Source organism: Gopherus evgoodei, chromosome 1, assembly GCF_007399415.2.
Source record: "Gopherus evgoodei ecotype Sinaloan lineage chromosome 1, rGopEvg1_v1.p, whole genome shotgun sequence".
Lineage (NCBI taxonomy): Eukaryota > Metazoa > Chordata > Testudines > Testudinidae > Gopherus > Gopherus evgoodei.
In genome coordinates, this window is record NC_044322.1 from 167945932 (window position 1) to 167973822 (window position 27891).

The 27891-nt window shown below is 41.2% G+C and overlaps 1 protein-coding gene across 3 annotated transcripts in view; it reads left to right on the plus strand.

Annotated features, from left to right (window-relative positions):
• Nucleotides 1–6360: 6360 nt before the first annotated feature.
• URB1 (URB1 ribosome biogenesis homolog) overlaps nt 6361–27891 on the plus strand; it is an 82352-nt gene continuing 60821 nt past the window's right edge. For 2 of the 3 annotated variants that reach the window (XM_030579221.1, XM_030579229.1), the window contains exons 1-10: nt 6361–6532; nt 7615–7754; nt 9686–9837; nt 12042–12174; nt 18641–18737; nt 19909–19994; nt 22144–22269; nt 24215–24345; nt 25757–25952; nt 27348–27485. In XM_030579221.1, coding sequence (XP_030435081.1) covers nt 6397–6532; nt 7615–7754; nt 9686–9837; nt 12042–12174; nt 18641–18737; nt 19909–19994; nt 22144–22269; nt 24215–24345; nt 25757–25952; nt 27348–27485 — 1335 coding nt within the window. In that variant the 5' untranslated portion in view covers nt 6361–6396. Of the gene's footprint in view, nt 6533–7614; nt 7755–9685; nt 9838–12041; nt 12222–18640; nt 18738–19908; nt 19995–22143; nt 22270–24214; nt 24346–25756; nt 25953–27347; nt 27486–27891 lie in introns of those variants that run through there. The other variant, XM_030579232.1, reaches the window with a different exon arrangement.

Below are 27891 nucleotides of genomic sequence, written 5' to 3' on the forward strand. Positions count from 1 at the left end.
GATCAGCATGAATTGTGTCACTATCGCATGCACCAAACTCTCACGATTTCCATCTTTTTTAAGACTGAAAAAATAGGAAGTTCTTTCTTATATTTTTTTGTATTGTTTCAATGAAGGGATAATTTTTTCCACTACACTGCATCCCAGCATCTATAATAAACCCTTTGGGCCTATTCCTGCAGTCCTTAGACAGTTATAGTCCTACTGACTAAGCCACAGAGCCTTCAAACAAAAATATGCTTAACTTTAAGCACTAGAAGTGAGTAGGATTTACTGACATGACTGAAGTTAACCACAAGCCTAAGCATCTGCAGAGTTTGGTCCTTAAACAGGAATTTTGACTACCTCAGCACTACAGGATCTAGCTCTTAATCATCACTCAAAAACCAGAACACTGGAAGAAGGTTACAATTATTTTAGTCAAAATCTTGGCACGTCAAACAGTCATGTGTAACTTGGCACATCAAACAGTCTCTACTTGTGTAAAATGTTGTTGTTTCATTGAAGCCAATGGAGCTATGGCAATTTACACCCATTGAGGATCTCCACTGCAGTCCTGTACACACTGAAGTCAGTGGGACTTCAATCAACCTCAGTTGTAGCAAGGTTGGGATCTATTTGGAACAGAGGAATAAAAATACTGTCATTTTGCTTCAGGTATTCCTGAAGCAAATATATATGGATAATCGGGTCAGCAGGGGGAGGGAAAACAGAGTAGAGAAGCAAAGAGTGAGTTGACTCTTATTTATACATAAGTCCGTGGTCTGTATTTCTACATTCTAAGGTATTGTGGCCATAGTAGGAATTCACAAAGCCACTCTTTGAAGTGATTTTGTGTTCTGAACACCATGCACGCATGATAATTTAACCTTTTCAACCTTAATAAATCTCAAAGAAACAGGTTTGCCATTAAAGAGATTAAAATTTGTGCCAAAATGGCAAAAAGCTCTCCTAGATGTATTTCTTGGAGTAATCCATTGCTTTTAATTGTATTTTAGTCCTGCTGATGTACTGTTGAGGGAACTATAAAGGCATCTATTGTGTATATGACAATGCGTATATGGCAATGTGTTCTTTACATGTGTTAAAATTCTAAATAGAATTCTTTAATAATCAAGTTTATAAGAGCATTTCTACCAAGTACACATTGCCCATTTTTTAGATTAACTGTAGAAGAAGGAATATTGAAAGGAGTATTACTAATTGAGTCACAGTGTGACTGAACCAAATAGTCCTTCACAGACTTTTCAGGATTATAAAATCATATCGCTTAGCACAGGTTTCTAAAGTTGGGTGCAACATCCCAAGTTTTTAATGTGGCATGATGGCTATTTTTAAGCAATGAGCACTTACGGCCTTGCAGTGTTATATTCTGGGAACAGTGTAGTTTTGCCACAGTGTCTGCTTTTATAAAATGCTAGGACACATGCTGTAAAAAATGTTTCTTTGTTCTCTGACTGGATCTGGATTATTTTTTAAAAATTAACATTAAATTTATGATTAATTATTATTATTTTTATTACCTTAGTGTCTAGGAGCCCCAGTCATTGACCAGCACCCCATTGTGTTTGGTGCTGTAGAAATATAGAACAAAAAATGATCCTTGTCCCAAAGAGTTTACAGTCTCAGTATAAGACCATAGATAACAGATTGATACAGACAGATGGGGTGTACAAGGAAAAAATGAGACATAGTAGTCAACATGATCAGAAGCGGTGTCTGAATCTATAACTGTCCTGAAAATTGCAACAAAGTTTTAAGGGTGCATCCTCACGTGTATTCCTTCATAACAGACAACAGTACATAAGCATGGCCATACTAGGTCAGACCAAAGGTCCATCAAGCCCAGTATCCTGTCCTCTGACAGTGGCCAATGGCAGGTGCCCAAAGGGTAAGTTATCATCAAGTGATCCATGCCCTGTCACCCAATCCCAGCTTCTGGCAAACAGAGGCTAGGGACACCATTTTTGCCCATCCTGGCTAATGACCATTGATGGATCTATCCTCCATGAATCTATCTAGCTCCCTTTTGAACCCTGTTATAAAAGTATTGGCCTTCACAACACTCTCTGGCAAGGAGTTCCAGAGGTTGACAGTGTGTTGCATGAAAAATACTTTCTTGTGTTTGTTTTAAACCTGCTACCTATTAATTTCATTTGGTGGCCCCTTATTCTTGTATTATGAAAAGGAGTAAATAGCACTTCCTTATTTACTTTCTCTATACCACTCATGATTTTATAGACCTCTCTCATATCTCCCCCTTAGTCATCTCTTTTCCAAGCTGAAAAGTCCCAGTCTTATTAATCTCTCCTCATATGGAAACCGTTCTATACCCCTAATCATTTTTGTTGCCCTTTTCTGACCCTTTTCCAATTCCAATTTATCTTTTTTGAGATGGGATGACCACATCTGCATGCAGTATTCATGGTGTGGGCGTACCATGGATTTATATAGAGGCAATATGATATTTTCTGTCTTGTTATCTATCCCTTTCTTGATGATTCCCTACATTCTGTTCACTTTTTTGACTGTCGCTGCACATTGAGTGGATGATTTCAGAGAACTATTCACAATGACTCCAAGATCTCTTTCTTGAGTGGTAACAGCTAATTTAGACCCCATCATTGTATATGTATAGTTAGGATTATGTTTTTAATGTGCATTACTTTGCATTTATCAACATTAAATTTCATCTGCCATTTTGTTGCCCAATCACCCAGATTTGTGAGATCCTTTTGTAACTCTTTTCAGTTTGCCTTAACTTAACTACCTTGAGTAGTTTTGTATCATCTTCAAATTTTGCCACCTCACTGTTTACCCTTTTTCCAGATCATTTATTAATATGTTAAATAGGACTGGGCCCAGTACAGATCCCTAGGGAACACCACTATTTACCTCTCTCCGTTCTGAAAACTGACCATTTATTCCTACCCTTCGTTTCCTATCTTTTAACCAGTTACCAATCCATGAGAGAACCTTCCCTCTTATCCCATGACAGCTTATTTTGCTTAAGAGCCTTTGGTGAGGGACCTTGTCAAAGGCTTTCTGAAAATCTAAATACACTATATCCACTGGATGTCCTTTGTCTGCATGCTTGTTGACCCCCTCAAAGAATTCTAGAAGATTGTTGAGGCATGATTTCCCTTTACAAAAACCATGTTGACTATTTCCCAACAAATTATGTTCACCTATGTGTCTGACAATTTTGTTCTTTATGATAGTTTCAACCAATTTCCCCAGTACTGAAGTGAGGCTTACTGGCCTGTAGTTGCCAGGGTCACCACTGGAGCCCTTTTTAAAAACTGGCATCACGTTAGCTATCCTCCAGTCATTTGGTACAGAAGCTGATTTAAATGCTAGGTTACAGATGAGAGTTAAAAAAAATGAGGAGTACTTGTGGCACCTTAGAGACTAACAAATTTATTTGGGCATAAACTTTCATGGGCTAAAACCCACTTCATCGGATGCATGCCGTGAAAAATACAGTAGGAAGATATATATACACAGAGAACATAAAAAAAATGGGTGTTGCCATACCAACTATAATGAGACTAATCAATTAAAGTGGGCTATTATCAGCAGGAGAAAAAAAAACTTTTGTAGTGATAATCAGGATGGCCCATTTCAAACAATTGACAAGCAGGTGTGAGTAGCAGTAGGGGAAAAATTAGCATGGGGAAATAGTTTTTAGTCTGTGTAATAACCCATCCACTCCCAGTCTTTATTCAAGCCTAATTTAATGGTGTCCAGTTTGCAAATTAATTCCAATTCAGCAGTTTCTCATTGAGTATGTTTCTGAAGATTTTTTATTGAAGAATTGAGACTTTTAGATCAGTAACTGAGTGTCCAGGGAGGTTGAAGTGCTCTCTGGCCCCACTGGTTGTTTAGCAGACTTTTTGCTTCTGATGTATTTAAAAAAAATTTGCTATTACTTTTGGAGTCTTTGGCTAGCTGTTCTTCAAATTCTTTCTTGGTCTTTCTAATTATATTTTACACTTCATTTGCCAGAGTTTATGCTCTTTTCTATTTTCCTCATTAGGATTTATCTTCCACTTTTAAAGGATGCCTTTTTGCTTCTCACTGCTTCTTTTACTTTGTTGTTTAACCACGGTGGCTCTTTTCTGGTTCTCTTACTATGTTTTTTTAAATAGGGATATACATTTGATTCTCTATTATGGTGTCTTTAAAAAGTTTCCATGCAGCTTGCAGAGATTTTACTTTCGGTACTGTACCTTTTAATTTCTGTTTCACTAACCTCCTCATTGGTGTGTAGTTCCCCTTTCTGAGATTAAATGCTACAGTGTTGGGCCATTTTTTTACCAGCAGATCTTGTATGTTTCTTGATGCTGGACATATGCTGATGACTCCCTGGCATTTTTGTTTTCTCCCTTGTAGTGCTCACAAGCTCCCAACCCTAGCAACATAAAATCATCTTTGAGTGATAACCCACCACTGGAAATTTCAGGTGCTGCCTTTGCACCCCTCCAGCTCCTCGAAAAAAAGTAGAGGGTAAGGGAAAAGAAAAGGAGTATTGGAATAGAAATATATCATCCATTTTAATAGGTTGCTCACTAGCTTTTGGTGTATGTATGAATGCAGTGTGCATATAAACAGGTTGTATGAACAGATCCTGAAAAAAAAGTTATTTGCAGACACAAGTGAAGCATCACTAATGCTGGGACACCTAACCAGGACACCTAACTGGGAGGTGGGAGAAGGACTCCTAGATGGGCGAATTCCAGGGGTGGGAATCCTCAAAAGATAGGAAAGGGAGTTGGAGACCCAGGGGTATGAGAAATACAAGGAGAGAGAAGACCAAAGGGGCAGAGAATTTGGGAGGAAAGGGAAGTGAGAGTGGGGTTTACAGTGATTCTCAACCAGGAGTACTGCATACCCTTAGGGGTATGCACAGGTCTTCCAGAGGGTACATCAAATCATCTAGATATTTGTCTAGTTTTACAACAAGCTACTCAAAAAGCACTAGCAAAGTCAGTACAACTAAATTTCATACAGACTTGTTATACTACTCTATATGAAAATGCACTTAATGAAAATGGAAAGACAATATTCATATTCCAATTGATGTATTATATAATTATATGGTAAAAAAGAGAGTAAGCAACTTTCAGTAATAGTGGGCTGTGACACTTCTGTATTTTTATGTTTGATTTGTAAGCATTAGTTTTTAAGTGAGTGAAACTTGAGGTACACAAGACAAATCAGATTCCTTAAAAGAGTACATTAGTCTGAAAAGGTTAGAGCCCTGATTTAGGAGACCCTAGGAAAGAGGGGTAATGAAGATGGAGAGTTGGGGGAGAAGAGTCCCAGAGAAACAACAGTATAAAAGAGGGAAAGAGACTAGTAAAGATGCAGCCACGTACAATAAATTGGGATGGGGGGGGATCCAGAAGTGGCTCCTTCAGGTTTTCTTTAGAGGCTCACATACTACAGTGATGTGTATTAACAGATATTTACAGGACAGTGAAGTAGTGACAGATGGAATATGCCCCCTTCCCCCCCATTCTCATACGGTTGTACTTATGAGTAAGAGATGTTTCAACTCCCTGATTTAGCTGCCCTTACTCTTGCTGAATTGTCCGTTGAAATTATCTGGACTCCTTGAGGAATAAAACAATATTAAGTATCAGACCTGCCTTTAGGGATTAAGATTAAAGCAGCCTGTACAAAATGTCTCTCTGATGAAATACCAGACACACATTTTTGCGATAACCTTTCCTGCAAGGATGGCCCTGCGCTTCTCACTGAAGAATGAAGCAGACACCCACTGGATTCCACTGATTTTTGCTGTTGTTGTTGGATTAGCCAACAGCCAGAAAGCAGGATCTTTAGGGGAATTTCCCTGCTGTTCTCAGAGGCTTGTAGGGAACATTTTCTTAAACCTCCTGCAATTGCTTACACTGGTGAGCAATGGTCGAAGGCGAGCCCTGGCGGGGCCAGCCCGGTGGTGTTTTACCATCATGCCTGTCAATGAGAGCTGCTCTGATTGTGAGCAGCATTTGGCTCCCCTTTGCAGGCTGATGGACTAGGCACTGAAGGCCTAAAACAGCAGTGGGGCCTAATTCCCTGCCTCCTCCCGCGCCTCGGTAAATGTGCTCCGGAAGAATGCAGGTGGCCGAGAGGGTGCTTGGGTGTGCAGCAGGGGCGTGGGCTGGATGTCCAAGGGGTGTAGGGAGGGCAGGGCCGCGTGCCCCACCCCGGGGCTGGGAGAGGGCCTGGGGCTTGTTCAGCCAGAAGTGGGCACTCTGGACCGGAGCGCTGCCGGCTGCAGTTTCCAGAGGACCGAGCAGGGAAGCGGACGCGGGCCGCTTCCGGTAGAGCACAGGCCGGACCAGCCCGCCGCGTGTAGCCGCCGAGCGCAGCCTGGAGGCGGGCGCGATGGGCGCCCAGAAGCGAAAGAGCCCGGCGCCGGGCCCGGGGGCGGCGCAGACCAAGAGAGCCCGCGGCGCGGAGGGGGAATTCACGGGCACCCACTTCAAATCTCTGCTGCGGGACCCCGAGACCGCGATCAAGGGTGAGCCGGGGCGGGAGCTGGACTCGGCTTACACGTGCTTCCCGCGGGGGAGCCTGCTCCCGTCACTACTGCTGCGGGGGAGGGCATTAACCCCCCGTGCTCCTACTGCTGGGGGCATTACCACCACCACCACCCTGCTGCTGCTGCTGCTGCCGCCCTTGACCTGGCACTGGGGCACCAGCGTGGGGTGTCCCCATGGTGCTCTTTGAGTTGTCACCGGCCATCGTCCCCTCGTGCTGCTGCCTTTGCACTCTTTAAAGTGTGCTGAGTTCCTGTTGTGTTCGCCCCCTTGCCCTGCATTATTTCCCAGGTCCGCCCACACTGCACTGCTCCCCGTGCTGCTCCAAGTGCATTATTGTTCCGTTCATGCTGACCTCATGTATTATGGCCCATCCCTGTGGGAGGGGAGGGGATTCAGAACTACACCTAAGAGCTTGTTTAGTGCAGGTGCCCCAGTAATAAGTGAATTATTGTTACATTGTACTGTGAGTCACTCGCTGTTACTATTCACGAAGATTTTGCATTTTCTCTCTCTCTGTATTTTACTTTTTCACTAAGCAGGCTTGGATGTAGTTGGGTGCATTATGTGTATTTGCTTTAGTATAAGTGTTCCTGTATCTTATGCACAAAAAAACGGGGGGGCGCACCTTTATTACTCTCTCAAACTGTTTTGCAGTTTTTGCATGTTTAAATGAGCTTGAAATGATATGAAGTAATTCAGTGTTCAGGATAGAAATATTCTTGGATAAATTCTGTCCTTTGTGGGGATTTATTCAGAGAAGTGTAGTTGGTTACATTGTGCTCTTGTAACTTTCCCATTCTATATTAGTGGATGTACCTTTGGATTGGCAGTAATATGCCTAGACTGCAGATGAACATAAAACGGGAAAGGAAATGTTAACAAATAGATGATATTGGTCTAAGTTTCTTACCCTGCTGAATGTCACGTTCTCCGTACCAGGCGTTTTTCCCATGACCTGACAAATTATAATGCAATGTACAGGGTTTGTGAAGCTGGAATAAGGTTTAGCTGTCATTTGAAAAGCATGCGTTTGATACAAGAAATGCTTGTTTTCTTTCAGGTTTAGAAAACTTCGTCTCCACGGCTGAGACATTACCATCTACTGAACTATATGATTGTAGTAGAGGGATATATAAAATTTCTGTGGAGTGTGCTGAAATTTTCAGACTTTTGGATGGTGAAAGAAGGCCTGAAAGTGAAGTAAGTTGTCCACATGTATTGCATTTGTAATGGACAGTAGAGCGTTGCACTGAATAGGACATTTAATAATTTTAGTATCAACACAGAATAAAATAATTTATTGGAGATCTGAGGAAGCAGAAAAATTGGTTAAGTTGTCAGTGCCTTATAGTTTGTCATAAAATGTAAAGGCATCTTGCAAAGCCTCTTACATGTGCTAAACCTAATGTATTCTGAATAGTCCCATTGAAGTCAAGCTCTGTAGTACTGAGCCTTTGAATTTTGTTAAGAAAAGCTTTTATAAACTCAAGACCACTAGAAATGTTTATACACACGTGTGCCACACAAATCTAATAAAAGCATTTGTTTTAGATAAATAAGCCTTCTTTTGTAGTGTTTGATATCCAGCGATTTGCAGCATTAAAATCTGAAGGTAAAAACTTATTGTCTGAGCTGAGAGAAATGCAAAACATAAACAAGAGTATAAATAGTGACCAATAAACTGAATTTATAGAATTCTCTTACTGCTAATTATCTAAGGCTTTATTAGTAATTTAGGTAAAGAAGAGTTTGTTTACAACTGATTGAAGTTGATAGAGCCCTTTTTAACTTCCAGTAAACAATCTCTTCAATAAAAACCATGAGGAGTCATTGTGGCACCCACTCCATGCATCTGATGAAGTGGGTTTTAGCCCACGAAAGCATATGCCCAAATAAATTTGTTAGTCTCTAAGGTGCCACAAGGACTCCTTGTTGTTTTTGCTGATACAGACTAACACAACTACCACTCTTTACTAAAGTATCCTCTCTGTCTACATAACAGAAAAACTATGTATACATTGTGTCTTGCTTTGTCAGCTGCTTGCTGTGTAGATATTCTTCCAGGTACTGATAAATATAGAGTTTGAATTGTAAGGCCCTGATGCTGCAGTAGGGTTTTGTGTGTGTGTATGTAGGGTTTCACTGTGAGGTGCTCAGTGCAGTATTGGAGCTTAGGTATAGTTTTTGAGCTCTGTATATAATGGCATTGCAGTAGTGCCTGAGAGTTAGGAACACCTCAGGAATGGCGGTTGTTCGTAATTGAACAAAACATAATGGTTGTTCTTTCAGCAGTTTACAACTGAACATTGACTTCATACAGCTTTGAAACTTTACTATGCAGAAGAAAAATGCTGCTTTTAACCATCTTAATTTAAATGAAACAAGCACGGAAACAGTTTTCCTTACCTTGTCAAATCTTTTTTTTTTTTTAAACTTTCCCTTTATTTTTTAGTAGTTTATGTTTAACACAGTACTGTATGGTATTTGCCTTTTTTTATTTTTTTTGGTCTCTGCTGCCTGATTGTGTACTTCTGATTTCAAATGAGATGTGTGGTTGACCAGTCAATTTGTAACTCTGGTGTTTGTAACTCTGAGGTTCTGCTGTATTGGAGTATTATTTTCACATTTCATCCACATGTGCATCTAGTGTCTTGCTTCCTTTTTTGAATGCTGCGCACTATGAGCAGATATTTTAATTGTGCTGTCCATATTGAGGTCTAGGTCTTAATCTTTCCTGGTTACAGCTACTTTAGAATAGAGTAAGTGTATGAATAGTTCAAATGATTCCTCTTTGATATACTTTGTCTTCCATTATCAACACTGAATTTCATGACTTTTGCAGCTGGAAACAAGGAGGAGAGTTGGTACCTTCTGACCAGCCACGTCTTCGCTGCTCAGTAGTGATCCATAGACCATAGCATGGAAGCCTCTGCTTAAGCACGTTATTTCAGTGTTACCATTTGGAAGAGAATCAGTGTGTTACCTTTGAGTTCACATTTTTGGAAGCATTTCCTCTTGTTGCACAGTTATTCATTATTTATGATCTAATTTCTTATTTATATTTGCTTTGTATAGGGATATTTGAGGAAAGTAATGGCAACAATATTTTAAAATATCTCTAAACTTTGCAGATGCTGTTAATTTTTCGAGCTTTGGAAGCCATCTTGTTGAGAACAGCAAGTGACCTGTGCCATTTTTCTGTTGTGGGGATGAACATAGTAAAGAAGTTGATTAATAGCTATATGAGATTAATCTATGCTGCTTTGTATTCTGAAAGTCACAGGTAAGTCTACTGCATACCAGAGTGAGAACCTGTACTGGTTGCTCTGACATAGTCCCGATATACTACCTTGGGATACCATCCTAAGCATGTGCTGAACTGTTTGCAATGTGAGGAGTCCCACTGACTTTAGGAGTACTCCTCACAGTGTATAATCTTAGGCACATACATATAAGTGTTTGCAGGAATGTTGCAGGGAGTAGTGCTGCACTTGACTTTAGCTAAGTCTGTAATTTTCCATTCTCTTCCTCTGCTTGCTTTGTTTACCCTAACTATATCATTTGTGATATGACACCTGCTTTAGGTGCCAGGGAGGTGCAGACAGAGGTTTCCTTTTCTATTGCTCACCAAAGCTGAGCAGAACACCATGGTGATGGCAAGAAATATTGAGTTTGATTGTTGCTTCTTTTTCCTAGTCTCTTCACAATATGTCGACACGTTTGTAATAGAATTTCTCAATTAGCCCAACTTTTTCTCAACACCTTTTTCTGTCTCTTAAATATGACAACTAATTGTTTTGATAGATTATAAATAAATTTAGAAATAAATTCAAAGTCCAAAGGAGGTACTTCCACAATCATTTCTTCTGCTTTGTCCCTCCCTGGCAGTTGAGGTTTGGTGAGTGGTTCTTGCTTTACATCCCAATGTGTCATTTGGATGAAGGAAGGTGCTTATTGGTTCAAAGACCCTGTCTGTGGCATTCAGAGCTCTTCGTCAGCTCTGTGTAAGCTCAAAAGCTTGTGTCTCTCACCAATGCAACTTGATCCAATAAAAGATATTACCTCACCCACCTTGTCTCTCTAATATCCTGGGATCAACATGGTTCCAATAACACTACCAACAAAATAATGTATCCTCATAAAAATGACCCCAAAATACAGCTCTTGGAGAAATCCTTCCAGAGTTTGCCTAAGGGAAACAGCCCTGTTGAATTTCAGATAGGGTGTTTTGACTTTTCGGAGCTACATTGGCCAAATGGAAAGGCGAAGGGGTTTGGCAGTCACAAAACAATTATTTTCATGTGTCAGTTGCACCAATGGGGCATAGAATATAATGATTAGAATAATTTGCTGAGAACATATGTTGTACAGTTGAAGCATAAAGAGATCGTGTTGTTGTGGCATATGGAGGCAGGTTCTCTGCTTCGTATGCATCTTCTCAGGATTTTTTATGAATGATAATATTTCAATATTGGAACTTTAGGGCTTGATCCTGCAACCATTAATAATGGCATGTCTTCATACATCATTAAGGGCTGCAGAATCAGGCCCTTATGGCCTCAGTTTTGAAGTTAACAGCAAAATCCCGTTGACATCAGTGGATGCAGGGATTGGAGCCTTCATTTCTGGCACTCTCCCCCTTATTCGGGAACATCTACATCCAGCCTCCCAGTATATTTGTACGTGTAAGCTGAGTTGATAGGAACAATGTAGCTGTACATTCCCTTGTGCCTACTCCCTCTACATCAGTACCTCTGACTTTTTCCTTTTGTTACTCAGATAGACTTCCGTTCCAGTCAGTGAGTAAGGACTGAGTATAAAATTTGAATGAAAACTAGTAAGGACTTCAAGGTTTGGTCCAGTGACAGGAATACAGCTCTTTTTCTGCATTCTTTAACAAAGAAAATAATAATAAGCAATAATAATACAAACAATTTGATAGGAATGAATGAAGGCACGATCTTGTAAACACTTACGTTGGTGCTTAACTTTTCTGCCAGGGGTAGTTCCGATGGCTCTGCTCTCCATACTAAAGTTAAGCACATGCATAAGAATTTGCAGGCTCAGGGCCTTGATCTGAGAAACATACTTTTAAAAACAGGCAATATGAAAATAAGATTTCCCTAATTCACACAGAATTCTGGCCAAAGTTGCATGCATTTTGCCTAAATGAATAACAGTGGTTGCTTTGTAAAGCTGCTGGATCTTGCATTCCTTATTGAGCCGTGGCTCCCATGGACTTTGAGAGCTTTGCATGCAGTAGAAATACAGGATCAGGTTCAGTGTGGTTAGAGCTTAGCTTTCCTGACTGTGCTTGCTTACGCATGTTGGGACAGACTCCGAGTGCTGTTCTGTACCTGCAACTCCCACTGACTTTGGTGGAAGTTGGCCCTGGATGGTTTGAGAGGTATAAATTCTCACATTACAATGCCTGTGTAACCATCATTCCTGCAATAACATGCATTCCCCCCCTATTTATTCATATAGGATGACTCGAGTATGCCTCACCTTGCTGTCGGCCATGGTGGCACAGGGGCCAGATTCTGCACGAGATGTCTATAGTCATTTTGATTTTAATAATAAATTCCTGCCTGGATTAGTGAAGAAAAGAGATAAGAAGGTAAAGTGAGCAAAGTATCTGCAGAGGTCAGATGAGCTGCCATGGAGGTATCTTTGGTTTACTTTTGCTAATTTTGAAAGTAAACTTGCTAATGTGACTCCACTGAATTTTCATCCCCTGCTGCTTCTCCACCTCTTCCTTCCCCTTTTCTGTCTGATTGTTTATAATAGGCACTCGTGCTGATCTATGAACAGTTTCCCATTCACTTAAATGGGAAACACCCAGGGGTCATTTAAGTTTCTAAGTGTCTGTCATTATGGGAGATCTGTGTAACATAGGCCTGGCACCCATAGGAGTTGCTTATTTCATTTCCATGCCTCCTTGATCTCTGCTACCCTGATGAAGTGGAGTGCCTGAAGATTATAATGCCATAGGGAAAATTGATTGAGTTTTGCTGCCATAGTATTGGGTGGCCTAGTTTGTTATGAAACTGCATCATGGCTTATTATGTGGTTTGGTGGCCACAGGAAAGAACTGCCATTAGACAAGACATGTTAAGGCTAGAATGGAATGAAGGCAAAGGCAATGTGTTAATGCTTTTAATTTATGTTTCAGAGTGGTGGAAATTGTCCAGTTCTAAAATTAACAGGTTAAATCCTGGCCCTGTAGAAGTCAAGTGGGAGTTTTGCCATCAATTTCAGTGGGGCCAGGATTTCACCCAATATTTATGAAAAAACTACACTCTGCTTTGGAAATTGTAACTAATGGTTTTGGGGGCAAATCGGTTGGGTTTTTTTTTATGTTAAGTTATTAGGAGTGTCAAGTGTGGTGTTTTGCTGCAGGATCTACCTTTGTGAACTCACACATCTTAATTGAAAGACTTGAGTGTTAAATCTTTATCCAGGATATTCATTTAACAATGTGTTCATTAGTCATGGGAGCAAATTAGATATTATTAACCAAAACAGAGTTTCAGACAGTGCCTGAAAATTCTTTCTCTTCTCAGGCCTGGTCTACACTACGCGTTTATACTGATTTTAGTAGAGTTAAACCGATTTAACGCTGCACCCATCCACACAACGAGGCCCTTTATATCGATATAAAGGGCTCTTTAAACGGTTTCTGTACTCCTCCCGATGAGAGGAGTACCGCTGAAATCGATATTACCATATCGGATTAGGATTAGTGTGGCCGCAAATCAACGGTATTGGCCTCCGGGCGGTATCCCACAGTGCATCACTGTGACCACTCTGGAAAGCAGTCTGAACTCGGATGCACTGGCCAGGTAGACAGGAAAAGCCTGCGAACTTTTGAATTTCATTTCCTGTCTGTCCAGCGTGTAGAGGTCACCAGCACAGGTGACCACGCAGAGCTCATCAGCATAGGTAACAATGCAGTCTCCTGAGAATCGAAAAAGAGCTCCAGCATGGACCGCACGGGAGGTACTGGATCTGATTGCTGTACGGGGAGAGGATTCTGTGCTAACAGAACTCCGTTCCAAAAGACGAAATGAAAAAAACATTTGAAAAAATTTCCGAGACTATGATGCAGAAAGGCCACACCAGGGAGTCAGTGCAGTGCAGAGTGAAAATTAAGGAGCTCAGACAAGCCTACCAGAAAACCAAAGAAGCAAATGGAAGGTCCGGGGCAGGCCGTAAAACATGCGCAGCGTAGAAGCGGGCTGCATGCAATTTCTAGGGGGGGTCCGCCACCACTACCCCACTCCTGTTCGTGGATTCTGAGGTGGGGGTGGTAATCTCAGCTATGGCTGAGGATTCTGCGGACGGGGAAGATGAGGAGGAGGAAGAGGAGGACGAGCTTGCAGAGAGCACACAGCACTCCATTCTCCCAACAGCCAGGAGCTTTTCTCACCCAAACGAAATTACCCTCCCTGCCCTCCCAAGCCACTAGCCCAGACAATGAAGCCATGGAAGTGACCTCTGGTGAGTGTACCTTTGTAAATATAAAACATGGTTTGAAAGCAAGCGTTTTTTAATGATTGATTTGCCCTGAGGACTTGGGATGCATTCGCGGCCAGTACAGTTATTGGAAAAGTTTGTTACATGTCTGGGGATGGAGCGGAAATCCTCCAGGGACATCATCCATGAAGCTCTCCTGGAGGTACCCAAAAGCCTTTGCAGAAGGTTTCTGGGCAAGGCAGCCTTGTTCCTTCCACCATGGTAGGACACTTGACCACGCCATGCATGTAAGCAAGTAATCTGGTATCATTGCATGACAAAGCATAGCTGAGTATGGTCCTGGTGTTTGCTGGCATTCAAGCAGCATTCCTTCTTTATCTCGCTGTGTTATCCTCAGGAGAGTGATATCGTTCATGGTAACCTGGTTGAAATTCAGGAATTTAATTAAGGGGACAGAGATGGCCATTCCTACTGGCTGTTTGCCTATTGCTTAAAAGAAATCCATCCTTGCAGGTAGCCAAGTGGGGGGAGAGGAGGGAGGTAATGGCGCTGAGCTTTTTTGTGTTTGGCTAGCAGAGATCTTCTGTGCTACCAGCCACGCGGTGTGGGGAGAAGGGAGATGATTAGCAGTGATCTTCGATGATACCAGCCATGCGGTGGGGGAGGGATAAAGTGATCATCCCAGAGAATTGGATGGGGGTGGTTTTTGCTGCTGCATGTTAACAGGAAAGAAGCATCACTGAACGGGATTTGCTTGGTATTTGGGAAAGGAGGGCGCTGTGTATACGAAGGCTGCAGAAGCTGAAAGACAGTGGCTTACCATGGCCGCATGCAAGCTGAATTCTGCTGCCCGGACCTGCATCTGTGAGATCTCTAACACCAGAGCCGCAGGCACTCAATATAAGATGCAAAATGCGACCTTGTACTGACATCACAGGTGCTATGTAAGGTGAATGGTGTTGTTCACTGTGGAAGAGTATAACCATTGTTCTGTAAAATGTATCTTTTTAAATACTTCTCTCCCTTTTTTACCTCCCTCATGCAGCTGCAAATTTTTCAAGCCTCCCTATTCCATCCTGAAGGCTATCTCAGATAAGGCAGAGGAAAAAAAAGATGCGAGACGAAATGTTCTCGGAAATCATGGAAGTAACCCGCAATGAAAGAGCTCATCTGAATGAGTGGAAGGACGTGGTATCAAATTACAGGAAAGATGCCAGTGAACATGAGGACAGGAGGGACCAATGTGAGGAGAGGAGAGACGCTCAAGATGAGAGGTGGCGGCAGAAGGATCAGAGGTGTAGGCAGGAAGATCAGCGGTGGCGGGATGCAACGCTGGGGCTGCTGCGTGATCAAACTGATATCCTCCGACGTCTGGTGGAGCTTCAGGAACAGCAGCAGGGTCACAGAGTGCCGCTGCAGCCTCTGTTGTACCACCCTCACCATGTTCCATATCTTCCTCACCCAGACGCGTAAGAACGCGTAGGGGAAGGCTTCGTGCACCCGCCCACTCCATCCCCGCGGACAGGCTAACCAAAGGCTGTCATTACTTTGAAATATTTTAGTGTCCTTTTCCTTCCCTCCTATCCTCCTCCCAAACCACACTCGGGATACTGTCAGTTCTCTCCCTCTTTTTATAATGACTCTTTAACAAAGAATACATGATTTTTAAATGATAGTGACTTTATTTCCTTAGCAAGCTGTAATCGAAGGGGGAGGCTGGGTTGCTTACAGGGAATGAGTCAATCAAGGGGGGGTTCATCAAGGGGAAACACACACAACAGTCACACAGTACCTGGCCTGTGATGAAACTTGTTTTCAAAGCTTCTCTGATGCGCACTGCTTCGTGGTGTGCTCTTCTAGTTGCCCTGGTGTCTGGCTGCGAGTAATCAGCGACCAATGGATTGCCTCAGCCTCCCACCCTGCCATAAGGTCTCCCTCTTACTCTCACAGAGATTGTGGAGCACACAGCAAGCAGCAATAACAAAGGGGACATTGGTTTGGCTGAGGTCTGAGCGAGTCAGTAATGTGCGCCAGCGCGCCTTTAAACGGCCAAATGCACATTCTATCACCTTCTGCACTTGCTCAGCCTGTAGTTGAACAGCTCCTTGACTACCGTCCAGGCTGCCTGTGTATGGCTTCATGAGCCATGGCATCAAGGAGTAGGCTAGGTCCCCCAGGATAACTACAGGCATTTCAACATCCCCAGCTGTTATTTTCTGGTCTGGGAAGTAATTCCCTTGCTGCAGCTGTTTAAACAGAGTAGTGTTCCTGAAGACACGAGCGTCATGAACCCTTCCTGGCTATCCCACGTGGATGTTGGGGAAATGTCCCTTGTGATCCACCAGTGCTTGCAGCACCATTGAAAAGTACTCCTTGCGGTTTATGTACTGGTGCCCTGTACTCCGGTGCAAGATAGGGATATGGGTTCCATCTATCGCTCCCCCACAGTTAGGGAATCCCATTGCAGCAAAGCCATCCACTATGATCTGCACATTTCCCAGAGTCACAACCTTTCGTAGCAGCAGCTTAATGATTGCTTTGGCTTCTTGCATCACAGCAGCCCCCATAGATTTGCCCACTCCAAATTGATTCCAGACTGACCGGTAGGTATCTGGCATCGCAAGCTTCCAGAGGGCTATTGCCACTCGCTTCTCAACTGTGAGGGCTGCTCTCATCTTGGTATTATGGCGTTCAGGGCAGGGGAAAGCAAGTCACAAAGTTCCATGAAAGTTGCCCTTACGCATGCAAAAGTTTCGCAGCCACTGCGAATCGTCCCAAACCTGCAAAACTATGTGGTCCACCAGTCTGTGCTTGTTTCCCGGGCCCCAAATCGGCGTTCAATGGCTGGAACCTGCCCCATTTACCAGCAGGATCTCCAAAGTGCAGGGGCCGCGGTTTGAGAGAATTCTGTGTCCATGTCCTCATCACTCTCGTCGCCGCTCTGCCGCCTCCTCCTCGCCTGGCTTTGCAGGTCCTGGTTCAGCATAGACTGCGCGAGGTGTTTACAATGTCCACGATTACGGTCTTGATCTGAGCAGGGTCCATGCTTGCTGGCTATGGCGTTTGCACAGTTCACCCAGGAAAAGGCGCGAAAAGGTTGTCTGCTGCTTTCACGGAGGGAGGGGTGAGGCTGTACCCAGAGCCACCCGCGACAATGTTTTTTGCCCCATCAGGCACTGGGATCCTCAACCCAGATTCCAAGGGGCGGAGGAGACTGCGGGAACTATGGGATAACTACCCACAGTGCAACACTCCAGAAATCAACGCTAGCCTCGGTACATAGACGCACACCGCCGAATTAATGTGCTAGTGTGGCCGCGTGCACTCGACTTTGTACAATCTGTTTACAAAACCGGTTTATGTAAAATCGGAATAATCCCGTAGTGTAGACATACCCTCAGTTGTTCAGATTTCACTCCATTGTGATGTCATCATTTCACTAGTTCTCCAGTGGTAATAGTGTCTCAGGCTAGACCAAGCCTAAATTTCTAATGTAAAAATCAAGCAGAAAACCAACAAACTACCTAACTTTTTGAGAAAATCTTGTCCCCCACTGCTTTTTCTTTTATTTCTCTCCCTTTTTACAAGTCACTTTTAAAGGGAAAGCTGTTTCACATTGTACCTCAGTAATTATATTTTATTTGGGGTGGGTTTACATATAGCTAAATGACACACACTAAACACAGTGCCTCTCATCTTTCCAAACTTCTGTACCCCTCTCAGGAGTCTGATTTGTCTTGTGTACCCCAAGTTTCACCTCACTTAAAGCTTACAAAATCAGACATAAAATACAAAAAATGTCACAGCGCAGTGAGTGTTCGGAAAATTGCTTACTTTCTCATTTTTACCGTGTATTATGAATAAATCAATTGGAATATAAATATTGTACATACATTTCAGTGTATTTATACAGAGCAGTATAAACAATCATTGTCTGTGGAAGTTTTAGTTTGTACTGACTTAGCTAGTTCTTTTTATGTAGCCCGTTTAAAACTAGGCAAATATCTAGATGAGTTGATATACCCCCTGGCAGACCTGAATACCCTGGGGTACACATACCCCTGGTTGAGAACCACTACACTAACGGGCTAGGGATTTCATTTTCCAGATGGAAGTTAAATAATTAATCTTTAAAAATAATCGTAATTTACAGTCAGATCTTGTGGCCTTATGCAGACCGAACTTCTGTCAGTTTGTGTAACAATGCCAATATACCTTGGTCCTGAGCAATAGCACCCTATTAGTCTGGTCCTGGCTTGTCTTAATAGCTCAACAATCTGTGGTGGTTTGGTGATGTGCGTAAATGGAGATTAGAGTCTGACTGCCAACCACTTATCGTTTGTGACCTAGCCCAGGTATTCAAAATTGAAAAATTAGTGAACCAACCAGCCTTCACTAACTAGATGCTAAGATATGAAAGTAATCTCCACAGGTTAATAGACTGTGGTTGACAAACTCGTATAGTTTTCAGATTAATATACTGGGGATGTGTTTATATAAAACATATCTATACAATATATTGCATATTTTATGATAAACTGCTGCTGTAAAAATGTTGCAATTGTGTACAAGCTATATGCTAAAAGTCTCTTTTAATTTTCTTTTAGGGGAAACCAGATGTCCGCATGGCATATATTCAGTTTGCTCTCTCCTTTTTAATTGCTGGTGACAACACTATTTTAGTACAAGTGCTAGAGTTAAAAGGTACTTTACACTTAATGCTTTTGTTAAAGGAGCATCTTTTAAAGATCATGTTTAAAAATATAAACCAATTAAACAGCATTGACAAGACAAAGGAAATTAAATTTTAAAAAATTGATTTTAAATAAGCTTATGCTTTCCAGAACACTTGGCTGTACTGGCTGAAAATAACAGTGATGGTGTTGCTTATGCTGACCACAAAGAGACTGCAGGATAAATAGGAAGGCCTAGATGACCCAATTCTTGATAAATAAGCTTATAGTACCTTCAGAACCACAAAGGTCAGATAACAGGAGACTTTATGGCTTTTAAGCTTCTCCAGAATGTAATAACATTGGATGTGCTGCCTTCTTTTAAAGTTAAATATTTAAAAATCAGGCAAGATCTAGTTTTTGAACACAGTGAAATTCATCTCTGTGCAGATAGCCTGTGCAAGGCCCATGTAAGCCCTTAGAATGGGTTGTCCTTGGGTCGAATGGCCACTGTCTCTGGCTGCTGTACTCGTAAGCCCTTCATTTGGGATCTGCAGGAAAGTGCCATCAGAGGGTGTTTGTACAACCCCCATATGTTGAGGAAGAGGTACTGTACTAGCCCCGCATAGAATAGCTCACACAATTGCACTAGAGAAGGAATCAGGGTTTTTAGCTAATTTAGGGTTTGCTTCTGAAAAGACTTACCTATGCACTTGACTTAACATACTAAGAACTGGACCCAATGTTCATTGAAGCTAATGGGAATACTATTGATATCAGTGGGCCTTGGATCAGACCCTATAATTAATCCCATTGACTTCAATAATTGTAGGTCCTTCTGGGCTGGGGCTGTCACTAACTATTTGTTTACACAGAGCCTAGCACAATGGAGCTCTGACTCGATTGAGGTCTCTAGGCGCTAGCTCAATATAAATATTAAATAACGACTGAGCTAACTAACTGCCTAATAATCTTTACAATAGGTATTTCATAAAAGGCAATATCAGAGCAGTTTGTTTATCACTATATTAACTGTTCACCATGCATGCTAATACTGATATTTTTGTTCATCTTTAAATACAACACAGAGATGAGTGACATGACATTGAGAACAAACAAGTATAAATTCCCTGAAATTAATTTCATATTCAAATACTGCTTGTCTTCAGATCACGACTCTAACATTTAAAATATGTGCTTAGATTTCATTCCAGATATTCTTAGGACCGGATTAAAGGAAGATAAAGTTTCTACTATCAATCTTCTGCTTTCCACACTGGGAACAAAGGTCTGGTATGCCCTTGAAATGGCTTTGTCTCTTGCTTTCTGTTTTTCTTGCTGCTGAAGACAGCTTTGCAATGCATTCCCAAAGAATATACACCTATTTATTACTCTGGCATTGTGCTGCAAAGAATCATCAGCATTTCTGTTGCTGAGCTTGTTCATCGGGAGTTTATATGTTGGCCATAAAATTGTCTCAGGGCTAAAGCTTGTAATGTGATATTTTTTAAGTAGAATTTTAAATGAAATGACCACACTGCTGAATTTAAAAGCTACTTGTTGCTTGTATGTAACATTTCTCATGCATCCCATCTCATTTACCTCCAGGAGAAGTGGGGTGGTATAGCCGCAATAAGTTATTACTCTTACTTCGAAAATATAGCTGTTGAACACACTGCCTCACTTCCAGAAGGAACAGAGCTTTTATGTTGCTTTTATATTGGGGGCTGTTGGGGCAAATGGGGTGCAGAAGTACCTTTACCATAGGTTTCCAATTAAAGACATAGTCTTGATAGGGTTCTGTAGCATCCCTCATCCTGACCTCCTGACCAGAGATAACTGTTGCAGTGTGGATCTGCTTGCAGTTGAGACTGGGAGTATCCTGATTTGGGGCTAGTGATGTAGTCTGCCAGGCAAAGCTGTTTCTTGATGGACAAGAGGGAAATGGTGGTTTTTATAATGAAGGTTTCTAGTAAAAACCCACGGCTACATGGGAAGCTGCTGCAGGGAGGACTACTTTCCATGTGCCACGTAAACCCATTGAAAGAGAAAGGAGAAGTTGGTTCTGTGGTGGGGTGTCGTGTCGTCTGGGTCTATCATGGGGTGGGGAAAGTAGATTTAAGTTACATCAAGGCTGCTATGGAAGCTTGATTAGAGAAGTATTTGCGGATTGCTGTAGAATCAGTTGTCTTCAGCTGCTATGGCCGTATCCCCTTGTGTATCAGCAGTTTCCACATTTTGAGCTCTGTTGCCCCTTCTGTCCCTTTTCCATACGGAAGAACCCTAACAGGAAAGGGTAACTGACAATATAAATGAAAACTGTGCTTTTGTTTACATTAAATTAAACTTTAAAAAAGCTGGCATCGTGATTGCAAAATCAGGACCGTAGAAATCAGGGAGTCCCAGAAATGAATTTTTCTCTTGCACTGTTAGCTTGTCTGTGTTGCATGTCTTATTTTGATATGTATCATGGTTGAATTAATAACATAATACATGAGGTTAAAATTTAACAAGGAAAACAGGAATAAAAAAATGAAGCTGAGAAAGCATGGGGAAAACCATTAATTTTTGGAATTTCCTTGCTGGATGTTACAGGTTAACGCTATATTCACAGTAATTTTTTACATTTACTTTTGCTGCAAGGTTTTGGTGGTGGTTTTTGCGATAGGGAAGTGGGGAGGAGGCATCTGGAACAGTTTGTTGTTGTGAAATTTATACGCTCCTTAGATTTTTCCATAGAGCTTGTAAATTCCTTGAACTGCAGCTACAAACAAGCCTCAGCTATCCAAATCTTGCTTAACCAAAACTCTTGGTTCTCTAAAAGTCAGATGTGTCCCCTGAAAGTCTGACTGAAGCTCAGGTCCTGTAGAGCTACAGAAGACTCTGATTCTGCAAAGCTTATCTCTTAGCCTGGAGCAAACCAGTTGCCATTGCTAACATCTGCTTCGTACATTCATTGGTTTACTCTGGTAACAACTCTTGCCAGCTTCCCCCAGTGGATTTTGTCAGTTCCTGTATTGAGAGTAAAGCCTCCAACATACACAAACTCCATGTGTAGCTAACACTCCCTCCTCTTCAGATTCTACAGCTAGCAAGCTCTACCAGTGTTTCTAGTAGCTTTCCAGTTCCTTGTCTGGAGCTAATGGGGTTTTGGCATTCCAAAGGTGCTGGAAGCTCTGGCTCTAGTCCTGCAAACACTTAATATCCTCATTTCTCAAAGTAGATTGAAACAGGAGAGGCTGCTCTGTGGTACACTAGCCAAGAAGGAAGGGGCGCGGTGGGAGAGGGCTGCTTCCCCAAGCCAAGGAGAAAAGGGGAAGCGCTTCTGTTCTAGTAGAGGAGAGGGAGCTGCGCAAAAGCAATTCCAGTGCAAGGCATGATGGAGACTGTTGTTTTCCATTTCATTGTAATTTGCAATACATGTTTATTGTTTTCAGGTGGTTCAAAATAAAAGTATCAGTAAGACGCAGAAGGTGCGTTTTTTTACTGTGGAAGTGTTAAGTCACATTGCTTCTCTTTACCGTTGGAATGGAATTACCGATGTCAGCACAGATGATGTCAAGGTCTGGTAATTTCTTTCATAAGATGTTTCTCCTAATTCCCGATCCCGTACCTCTTTCCTCACTCTCCTTGCTTGAATCTGTGCCCCTACAAACAGGAGGAATAGACAGGTGGGGCTAGGGCTACCTCTATTTATGATCCCCAAAAGAGGAGAGAGCCATGCCATACACTGCTTTAAAGAAACCAACAAACGACTTGCCTGGGCTGGAGACTACTAGTGCGTCAGTCCTAGGACAAGTGGCAGTAGGGCTGTCCCTTTTTTCTGATTGCCTGAAGGGTATGGAGGAACCTCTACCTTCATGTTGCTTTGGGGGGCCCTCTTTTCTGTCCCTCAGTTTCTGGAGCTCCAGAGCAGAAGTGCTGCCTTTGGGGCATGCTGATATTTCAGCATTCTTCTCTGCTTGACTGCCAGGAAGAATTTGCACCCTGCATTAGGGCAAGACAGAGTAGGAGAGAGCAAAGACTAGAATGTGCAGTGCCTCTCTCAATATCCTTTCCATATACCCCGTTTCCATACATCAGACTGGACTGACTCTGAAATAATACCCCAGAATAAAGAGCAGCCTCATTTCGGGGGCTGATTCTGCTCTTGCTTCCACCAGCAAATGATGCTACGCTTGTATAAAACTGTCTTTAATGAGTTAAGAGTTATTCTTCTGAAACCTAGTACCTGCTAGCTTTGCATTGCCGCTGTGTAAGTCACTTTGTTTTTACTTTACATAACAAGAATTACACGTTATCTTTTTGTTCCACTTTTCTGTTGTGTTGTATCTAAATTGTCTTTGGGCCTTATGCAAAGCTTATGGAATGGAATGAAAGACTCTCATTGCTTTTAATGGGCTTTGTATCAGGCCTTTATATCAGTATCCATAGATTTAAAAAAACAACTCTCTCCATGAAAACTTCTGCCATTAATGGGCTGTCTCTTTGTCTGTCTCTTTGTCAACTCCTATTCTGGTACCTACTATATATGCAGTTCTGGTTATAAGAAGCCTGTAAACTCCTGACAAGGACCTGTTTCCATTCTATGTTTAGTACAGAACCATGCACACACGTGACTCTACATGCATTTGAGCTGTGAATTATTCACACTGTTGCAGTGTGGATCAAAACTGCTGCTTTGTCAGTAGGTTTTGTGTTTTCCCAACAATAACTTGCCAATGAATTTTGCATTTGCAGAAGTCTTACTCTGCCATATCTAAAGAGTTAAAGTAACCAATCATTGACCTGATAAATATTGCTGGTCTGTTCTCTCCTCTCCTTTTTTGCTGTATCTGTAATGGAATTCGTGCTTTTTCATCCCTGAAGAGTTAGCATGTGCAGGACATTGTTAGCTATCCATCTTTCATGTACTGTATTAAAATTGTTCTTGGTGTGGCTAACACCTTGACCCAAAATTGGCCCAAGGAACATGTTATTTGTTTTGTATGCTTCATGCTGATAGCATCTGTGATTTCTATGACAGCTTTCTTGCACTGATTTTTAGTAGTAAGGCTGAAAGTAGACATTTCAAATTAATTTTTAAATCTTAATTCTTATGGTGCCAGCACATTGTTTGACCGTAATTCCTTTATAAAAGTAACATACTTACATCTCTATTTAGCTTCATTTTTGTCTTTGTTCATCTGGCCTGGTTCTTTTTACTGTCCTTATTTCTTGCCAGAAAGCCCTAGGTGGCAATGCCCTGTAATTAATAAAAACACTCCCAAGGTATGCAATTTGAGTCCTATGAATAGAAGGAATCCTATATTATTGAATGTGTTAAATGCACAGGTTAAAACTTGCCTTGTTAACCTAACCAAAAATTAAAGTGAGTGAAGTAGGAGTTGTCTGTGTATAAATCAAGTTGTATAAAATACAGATAAAAGTGAATTTGTTGTAAGATTTTTCTTTCATTAAACTAACGATTAAAATGTTTATTTTTCACAATCCTCTTGTACATTGTAGGTTACTCAAGATCCTGAAGAGGCAGGAAAGGTCATGGTAAGAGAACTGGTTCATAACTTCTTAATGGACCTGTGTTGTTCTCTGAAACATGGCATTAATTTCTATGATCGAAGCCTTGGCACGTGTGGCAGGTGAACTACCAGGGCTTTTTTGTCTATATTCATTTGGGGAGGACTAGGGGGGCATTGAGTTTCCAGTCTATATTTCATAGATTTTTAAGGCAAGAAGGGTACCATTCTAATAATCTAGTCTGACCACATGCATAACGCAGGCCACAGAATTTCACTCAGTAATTCCTGGATTGAGCTCAATAACTGGGTGGAACTAAATCATATGTTTTAGAAAGGCATCCAATTTCAATTAAAAGATTTCAAGTAATGGAGAATAAACCACATCCCTTAGGCATCTGTTCCAAGAATTACCCTCCCTGTTCAAAAATATTTTCAGTTTAAATTTTTTAAGCTTCAATTTCCAGCCATTGGATCTCATACTTTTGTCTGTTAAATTAGAAATCCCTCTAGGATCAGGTAGCCTTTCCCTGCACAGGTTCTTATAGACTGTGATTAAGTTGCCTCTTAACCATCAGGTATTTGAGAAGCTAAATAGATTAAGTACCTTAAGTCTTTCATTGTAAGGTGGTTTTCCCAGACCTCAAATCATTTATGTTAGCATAAAGTAACAAAGATGAAATTGCTAATGTTGACCTTGCCACCCTGAAGTGTCTGTTTTTAACTTACTGGTTTATGGAACTACAAATACATATCCTTGTCTCCCTAAATTTAATGTAAGTTTTGCTATTGACTTCAGTGGCACCAGAATTTGGTTCATAACACCTGCCCAGCTTTCTCATTTGTCTCACAGTCACTGTTGGCTTACTGGATAAAATACTTATACACCCAGTTTATGACCAACAGGGAAAATAATCTAAACTTTTATGTTTCCATGGAGGGAGGTGGATACAGTGATGTAGTGCTTCATTGCTAGACAAACCAATTGGCTGAAGTCCATTTATAACGCTTATATTCACACAAATTGTTTTCCTTCTTTGGGGTAAATTTGAAGAGCTGTTCCCTTGGCATTTGCAACATTCTCACTTTGCTCAGGGTCGTTTAGAAGAAGCCATCTGCAATGCCACGACTTAACAGATTTTAAAATAACCTCTCTTCATAAGGGGGTCTACAGAAAAATATATTCTAGTTTAATATAATGCTATAATTCTATGTTTTCAAGTTTGTGAAATTTGGTTAGAATATTTTTTGGAATATCTCAGTGATACTGTGTTGATGAGGGCTCTGTTTTAGCTACAGTACGTCGTGTAAGAGACCTTTAGCTAAATTCTATTCTTAGTTACACCAATATAAATCCATAGTGACTCTATTCATGTCAGAGGAGTCACTTTGGATTTATACCAGCAAAAATGACAGTAGAGCAGAATTTGACCTCTAGCATTATAACATTATTAATACTGGAGTTACTGAACTAGTGGAGTACTTAAAAATATTAAAATTGTGACTTTTCTGCCCCCAAAATTTGTCTTTACAGAGGAGGAAATTTGGTGCTTCTGCGCTTTCTGCTGAATTTAAAAACTGCAACAGAGGATGAGATGGTTGCTAATCTTATGGTGAATATTCTTAAAGTGTGCCCAGATTTACTGAATAAATACTTTAAGGAAACCCAGTATTCCTTCATTCCCAGACTGAAGTCAACCTGGTTAGACAATATCAAATTGCTAAAAAAGGTAAGAAAGAGATGAAAAATGTATGCTTTCCGGAAAAGCCCAGTTTTGAAGCTTTTTTTTTTTTAAAAAAAGATCAACATTTTTTGTTTAAACAAGTACTCTTATTTTGTATGATTGTGTAATACAAATGACAGAAAATTCAAACACTCATAGCCTACCTAAAGCCACTTAACAAGGAAATTCAATGCTATATTGGACTATTTGCCCTTAACTCCACCTGTTACAGCTGGATATTGCAGCACATTCTAAGTACTAAAATTTACCACTCTTGGGGTGCCGTGCAATACATGGGCCCAGTCAGTTATATTGTGGAAATAATTTTTTTGTGTGTGACTTCAGATTGAAGACCTTGGCATGAGCTGGTGTAAATTGAGGATGCTATGTTGACTTCAGTAGAGCTAAACTGATTTGCACCAGCTGAGGATCTGGCCTCTTAATTGAAAGAATCAGTAGTTTGGTGTCAGAGGAGAATGTGCCTAAGCTGAGGCTCTAGTGGGTGAAAATGTAGTGTGTTCCCAGCTGTGTACACACACTGTTTAGTGACGTTCCCTCACCCAAAAGGCAGCAAGGCGCTTACTTTAAATAATTAATTTATTTTAAAAATCAAACGAGATCCAAAGGCCCAGCTACACAGAAGGTAAACTGTTGTGGTTTAAATGACCTAAACAGGAAGGACATAAGGGTTCTGAAATACCTTCAGTAATTGATGTTATGTTAGGAAAGAAGAGGCAGGATGTTGTAAAATAAATGTTGAAGATGGTAAAGAAAAAAGTAGCATCCTGTTTTCTGTGAACACTGAGTAAAATGAGCTGTGGCTTGGAGCCATGGCAGCTTTGAGAAGTGTAGATGTAAAGTGAGTGAGAAGGTCATTTGGTAAAAGGCCATTCTGGGAGTAGGAAGAGGTATAAACATTTAGCTAAACTGGGAAAGAAGGAGTTGGCATTACAGTCTTTGAGAAAAATCCCAGTGAGGATTTTGGTTTTCAAGACACAAAAACAAATGGCTAGAGAATCCTTTTGTCCTGGCTGTATACTCCTCTGCCTTTTTTTTTATCTTATAATAGCTGAGTGGTGTATAAAGTGCCATCTGTTGAATAGAGCAGGGCTTCCAAGGATAATAGGCAATTTTCTGCAGGTTTCCTGTATAACTGAGCATAAAGTTAATGTGTGCTCTGCAGGATATACTGCTACTCATTAGTAACCATCACTGTAGAATGACTATGTTTTAAGTATGTATGCTCTGTGGTTAACTTTCGAGTGCCCTTCTCTTTGTGTGGAACCTGACATTTAGTACTGTTTGACAAATAATATCGTGTTTGTAATGTATTCTGTAGAATTGGCTGCAAATCCGCATGATTACATCAATCTTGGTTAAACTCTATTATTTTTATTTCAGATCTATGAGGCTCAACCAGAGATTTCCAACTCGTTTAAAACTGCAGAGTTTATTCCACTCCCTAGATTGCTTTCTATGGTGATGGTAACAACAGTTCCTGTGGTGTGCAATAAAACTATGTTCACCCAAGGATTAAATGTAAGAGCATTTTATTGTCTCAACGTGGCTTTTCCCAAACTACCTCCTTAGGGTTAAGAGTATGAAAGGGATCATCCAAGTAACTTTTAAAATCAGTTAATTATCAGATTTTATGCTGAATGCTCCAAATTGTGACCCCAAGTCAAGAAGGCACTTAAACATGTAATTAAGTCCTACTGATTGTTGCTTTCATTAACTTCTTGTAAGCCACAGCTGTGCAACTGCTCACTGGCTGTAAGGGCTGGTATTTTTTCTTCTACTGCATGCAGTGAGAATGCATGTGGTAAAAGAACCCATCTAACAACCCAGTTTCAAGAAAAAATTATCTTGTTTACAAGTTTCAACATATACTCCAAAATAACTAGTTTGAATACAATGGATAGGGAAGACGCACTGTGACTGTATT